The sequence below is a fragment of the Acyrthosiphon pisum genome, unplaced genomic scaffold (assembly GCF_005508785.2).
Source record: "Acyrthosiphon pisum isolate AL4f unplaced genomic scaffold, pea_aphid_22Mar2018_4r6ur Scaffold_21715;HRSCAF=24677, whole genome shotgun sequence".
NCBI lineage: Eukaryota > Metazoa > Arthropoda > Insecta > Hemiptera > Aphididae > Acyrthosiphon > Acyrthosiphon pisum.
The window spans coordinates 21,107-26,713 of record NW_021771212.1 but is presented as its reverse complement, the minus strand read 5'-3'; the positions used below and the strand labels follow the sequence as shown (position 1 = coordinate 26,713).

The 5,607-nt window shown below is 31.2% G+C and overlaps 2 protein-coding genes across 2 annotated transcripts; one reads left to right on the top strand and one right to left on the bottom strand.

The window, feature by feature from the left end:
* Positions 1–882: 882 nt before the first annotated feature.
* On the bottom strand, positions 883–1,689 carry LOC100575762. The gene is made up of 2 exons (XM_029492553.1): positions 1,445–1,689; positions 883–1,271 (listed from the first exon to the last, which is right to left on the bottom strand). The coding sequence occupies exons 1-2, from the start codon at positions 1,460–1,462 to the stop codon at positions 912–914; spliced, it is 378 nt and encodes a 125-aa protein (XP_029348413.1). The 5' UTR covers positions 1,463–1,689; the 3' UTR covers positions 883–911.
* A 2,659-nt stretch (positions 1,690–4,348) lies between these two features.
* LOC100575659 (translation initiation factor IF-2-like) lies at positions 4,349–5,052 on the top strand. The gene is made up of 2 exons (XM_003242959.4): positions 4,349–4,427; positions 4,655–5,052. The coding sequence occupies exons 1-2, from the start codon at positions 4,364–4,366 to the stop codon at positions 4,963–4,965; spliced, it is 375 nt and encodes a 124-aa protein (XP_003243007.1). The 5' UTR covers positions 4,349–4,363; the 3' UTR covers positions 4,966–5,052.
* The last annotated feature ends 555 nt before the right edge of the window (positions 5,053–5,607 follow it).

Here is a 5,607-nt window from a genome sequence, read left to right as displayed (position 1 = left end):
TTCATAGCTAATCAAATAATAAATAATAAATCATTGACATCAAATTAATAAAAATACATTTTTAAATTCACCAAGTATTATTATTATAGAATATTTATATTCCGGAAGAATACAATACTAATGATCATCTGGATTTGGACTTTTTATTTTAGTCAACGAAATTAGTAAATAAATAGGTAGGTATAATTGTACAATTTGTAAGAAAATTGTATAAGTATAACCTACATTTATTAACTATAGTAACAATATTATAATAACATACAAAAGTGTAATAAAAACAATTAACAAAATAGTGTTCAGGTACCTTCATTAGTAAGGTAATAAATACCTAGTAATTTATTTTATTATACGCTGTGCTCATATTTCTTAGTGAATAAATCTATATTAATTCAAATCCCGAATAAATAACAACAAATAAACAACTCCACTTTCCAGATGATCTGTCAAATCTTGATTATAGATTTTGATAAAACTTTAAACTTCGATACGTGTCTTTTAATAGGTGTCAGATAATCAGTTTACATTCCCGGCCCTAAGTATTATAGTTATATATTATAGTAGGTATATATTATATTATATTATAATTATTTTATAATTGATAAAATAATAAAAATCAACAAATTCTATTTAATGTTTACCGTTTAGTAATACGTTCTAAGGTAGATATGTTTGTACATGAATATATAGTATACTTATTTATATTTAACGCGTATGGATTACAATTGGGAGAATTTACTACCAGTGTGTACCCATATATCAGTGACTATAGTACGACTACACTTTAAGTATTAAACTCGCTCGGTCACGACTCACGACTATTGATAGTCACTACTCACTATTGTCTATTATAGTCTATATACTCTATAGTACTAGTCGCTAGTCGCTATTTTCTAGCAAACTAAGTGATTTTTCTATAGACATGTCGATAACACAAATAACGATTTGACTCTCCAGAGAGTGAAATAGCCAGTAAGCTGTTTAAACTCACCTCTGAAGTATTCACTTAGATCAATCGTACCACTATTTAAATAGTCTACACCCTTAAAAACATTTGTTAAATCGTCGTCGCTGAACAGAATCGGCGGTTTGCCACTGTGATCCCGGAATTGTATCATGTCTTCCACTTGGTTCACGAGAAATTCTACTGGATCGTTGGGTTCGTGTTTTAACAACGTACTGGTTAAATGGTTCACCAAGGACATTATATGTTTTTCTTCTAAATATGAGTCGGCTTTCGTTTTACTTCTATTTCGTACAAATTTATCATCATTCTAAAAAATAAAACGTTTGTGAATTTCTCATTTTTTGATTTTTATAGGTAAATATGACATAAACTTTAAGTAGGTACTTAATAAGTATAATAACTAATAAGAAAACAAAACCTAATTTATGATATTGTATCATAATCATAATCGTCGTCGCGTACGGGAAAATAAATACGTACCCAGGACGAAGAGGCCATCGCAAACTTCAGATGTCCGCCGGATAAAGTTCCAGAGATTTATTTACGTGTCATGTAACACGTTCCTGCGTGTGTAATATTATGGGTATAAATGTGCGGTGTGAATGTACAGCGAAAGAAACGAAAACCTCGAGTTGCGATATTATAATAATGATATATGTAAATAATATTATGTTTCTTCGGGTCTGCAGCAAAACAAATTGTCGCGATATTATAATAATTATTAATTTATGGGCGTTGTTATAGGTAATAATAATAATAATATTGTCCAGGAAACGGCGGCGGCGCTGTCGTTTATATATTATATTATAATATTATGTACAGTGTTATCATATATAGATCGCACATTTGCACATACTATAAGTCGTGTGCAATAATATTATTATTATACGTCATGTACGCGCATATTGCACGAGGCGAAGTGTCTACTGTTTTTTTTCCCGTGTCACCAACAAATAAATTTATAGCGACTATCCGTTACAATATTATTATAATATTGTAGAGTTAATATTATAACGATACGATATGATAAACAGCGCCGGAATGGAGTGCGCGGCAGAGACTATATCATGTACTGCAGACAATACCGTACAAGAGGTTAGTGTGAAAATTATATAAAATATAATTTATATGTGTAACCAGATGGGTATGGTGTGAAAAAAATGGAATACTATTATTTGTTCGAACAAACATAAATAAGACGAATAAATGGTCTTTAAAATAAAGTCAATTATAAAGTTGACGAATGGAAGAGCAATGGACTATATATCGAGACATAATACAGTGGAGACAAAACACACTATAATAGTATAATTATTATTTATTAATAAAAATAATAAATTGGTAGGTAGCTTGGAATCTATGCATCAGTCGATAGTCGTTATTCGTTAGCATAATAATATTATAATAAAGTTATATTATAGGTAACAAAGTATACGACGTGATTGACTAAATAAAATAATAGTTACTCCGGCGTAAAATAATGTTATTATGTTGCCATTTATTATAATATGGTATAATACTATAATGTATAATAATATATTATATTATAATTTATGTTATTTTGTTTCATTGAAATAACAATAGAATCGCCCCTATACATGTATACATGTGCTCGCATGTGTATACAATTTAGAGGGCTCATCCAAATTCCAAATAGGCTTAAACTTGAACACAATGGTTTTTATTTTTTACCCATCGAGACCAAGTACATCTATAATAGTATTGAGTACGTATATAATAGCAGTGGTCTTCAACGTTTTTTGACTCGAAACCTATTTTGTTGGTTATAATTTTATTGAAACCTACGGCAGTGAATAAATATGTCAATAAAATATAATAAATTATTACACTAACAGTTTTAAAATATCTATTCTATTACACCCATTATAGTATCACCGAAGATTTTCTGGCGAATCTTGAGCCCAAATTGTTGGTGGAAATAAACAATCGTCTTCTACGTAAGAATGCAATATATAGGTAATAAGAAAATAAGCATCCTATATTTGGACATTTAGACAAAGGTTCAACGAATGCATTTTCCATGTCATGTGGTGGTACGAATGTCAACCCTAAAAATAGTTATAACCATTTTCTAACTAGTGTATTGCTGATCCGTAGTTGCTGCTCAGAATTTATCTGTACATTTAATACGTTTAATATTATAATTGTATTAGGTATATGTGTATATTAATAATATATTTTAAGCATAATCACTTTTCGCCACCAACACTGCCCTAAATGAAATCGAATTATATCGTGCAAATAGTACGTTTTGCTTCAGTTGACTTCTTTAAAACCGCCATTTCAGTCATATGTTTCTATGTAAAAATCGATTTTGACAAAAATGCAAAGAGTACGTTTTGCATTGTCACCCCACATTAATTATGAACGTTTATTTCAGTTAAATTTTGTACAAAATGGGATATTTACCCGATGTCTTATTGAAAGCGTTTCTTATTTGGTTGTAATTCAAAAACGAAATACCATAGATAATTTAAATTTACACCAAATGTTTTATTGTGTTCTAGACCTGCGTGATAAAATGTTCAAAATATTTTGATTCTTTTCAGTTATTTACAGACATTTAACATTTTTTTAGTTTTCATTTTATTTTATTCGCAGTTTAAGAATAATGAATTAAATAGGAAAGATTTTTTTATAAGCATAAAAAGTTCGAATGTTGACAACATTTATCAAATTGAAAAATTACAAATAATCTGGTCTGAAAAAGATTCCATAATGCGTCACTTTAGACTCATGTTTATATAGGATAATCTATTTGTATTAGAAACAGTTCCACATTGATGAAATTTGAATATGCATTATCATAGGTATAATGCACATATTTATGTTTTAATATTTAATTATTATATTTCCGCTTATAAAATATATATTAAGTAAAACAATTATAACAAAATAAAATAATTATTCAATAATGAAGAGGTAGGTACATAATTTTGAAATCGATATTATTTAAAAATTATAATAGGTTAGGTTATGCCACAACTAAAAAGAGTTATTAGACTCGCGCTATTATTTTTAACGACATTCAAAAACTACAATAACGCAATATTATTAAATCAAAATAATAATAATAAGCTGGCCGTAAAGTACAGTGCAATAATATTTGTAATTAAAATAATAAAATATGCGACATTTCCTATATCTGGCCACCTCGTTATGTTTATCCGTATCAAATATACATGGATACAAAAATACACTTTTAGACATCCGTCAGTCTACTCCGAAGCTTAGCCGAGTGAAGGCCGCACGTCAAAAAATTTGTCCAAAAAAAAATATTTAATTTTTTTACAGTGTTATAATAAACCGTTAAAACTATTTTAAATCGTTTAACAACTAGTGTTATTTTTTTTATTCTTGACGTCTAAAAATAAAAACATGAATCCCTCCGCCGTAACATTGATTGTCGTCACTTTGGTCTTGTGCGGAATTTTCATTCAGAGTGAGTATTACACTTTGAAACTATTTCATCGTACGCCTACTTAAATGGTTCGGTATAAATATACATAATAACGTGCTTATTAATATTATACCCAAATAATATTATTATATTGTACCCGCATCGATAATTATTAGTGTACCTACCTATATTGTAGTATTGTTTTTTTTTGTTTTATGCTCGTTTGCATGATACGACGGATTCATTATAATATAATATTGTGTTTTCAGGTATTGAGGCAAAAACAGCTTTCCAGGCCGAAACACCTGACGCCGCCAAAGCAGCCGCCACACCCGCCGCAGCCGCTGGAGGCGCCGGAGACGCAGCACCGGACGCCGGCGCAGCACCTGACGCCGGCGCCGGGGCCGCCGGAGCCGCCGAAGCTCCGAAGGCCGAAGCCCCAGCCCCCGCCGTTCCAGGCAACGGCACAGGAAACGCCACCGGTCCTGCCAACGGTTATCCATCTCTCACCGGGTCTGCGGTGCAGTGCGCCGTAATATCCATCCTGGTGTCGGCGAGGATGTTCTACCAGACGGTGTGATTATGATTATGACAATGACGAGATAACGAAAAATTTGTACCTACTTATAACGCCATATTACGGCCAATAAAGAAAAATAATTAAATATTTACGTTAAAATTTGTTGGTGTGTAAAGATCGCCCGTTTTACGGTAGGCAGCTATAGACCGGTCCCAAAATGACTCAAACTTTGTACCTACGTAAGTGTATGATTCAACTCTAAAATATCAAAGTTATACCAAGTTTGTCGTTTTTACTTAATTCCACCTACTATAATCAATTAATACAAAAACCTAACCTAGCCGTGCTAAAATCCGACGAGTAAAAAAAGTCAGACTGTTTTACGAAAGCAATAAATTTTATTTTTCTTAATTTAATCGAAAATATATTGTTAGAAACGTGAAAAAAAATCTATGTACGTTAGACCTCTTATAAATGAAATCGAAAAAACATTTGTCGTAAAACGTAACTTTTAATGCCATAGACGCGCGTGCCACGGAAACAAATAATAAAAAATAACCACAGGTTATTACGTTGCTACGTGTCAACAATACACTACTGTGTGATTAATATTGTGCACTTAAGAGGCCATAACTCCGGAATTACTTATAGCACAGCATACAAACTTAGATAATAGGCAATAGCCGATTCTCAGACATATAA

Excerpts from the sequence above, each read along its gene's own strand:
- LOC100575659 (XM_003242959.4), top strand. The coding sequence starts at position 4,364 with ATGAATCCCTCCGCCGTAACATTGATTGTCGTCACTTTGGTCTTGTGC. Across the intron at positions 4,428-4,654 it reads GTGCGGAATTTTCATTCAGA|GTATTGAGGCAAAAACAGCT; the intron begins GTGAGTATTACA and ends TTGTGTTTTCAG.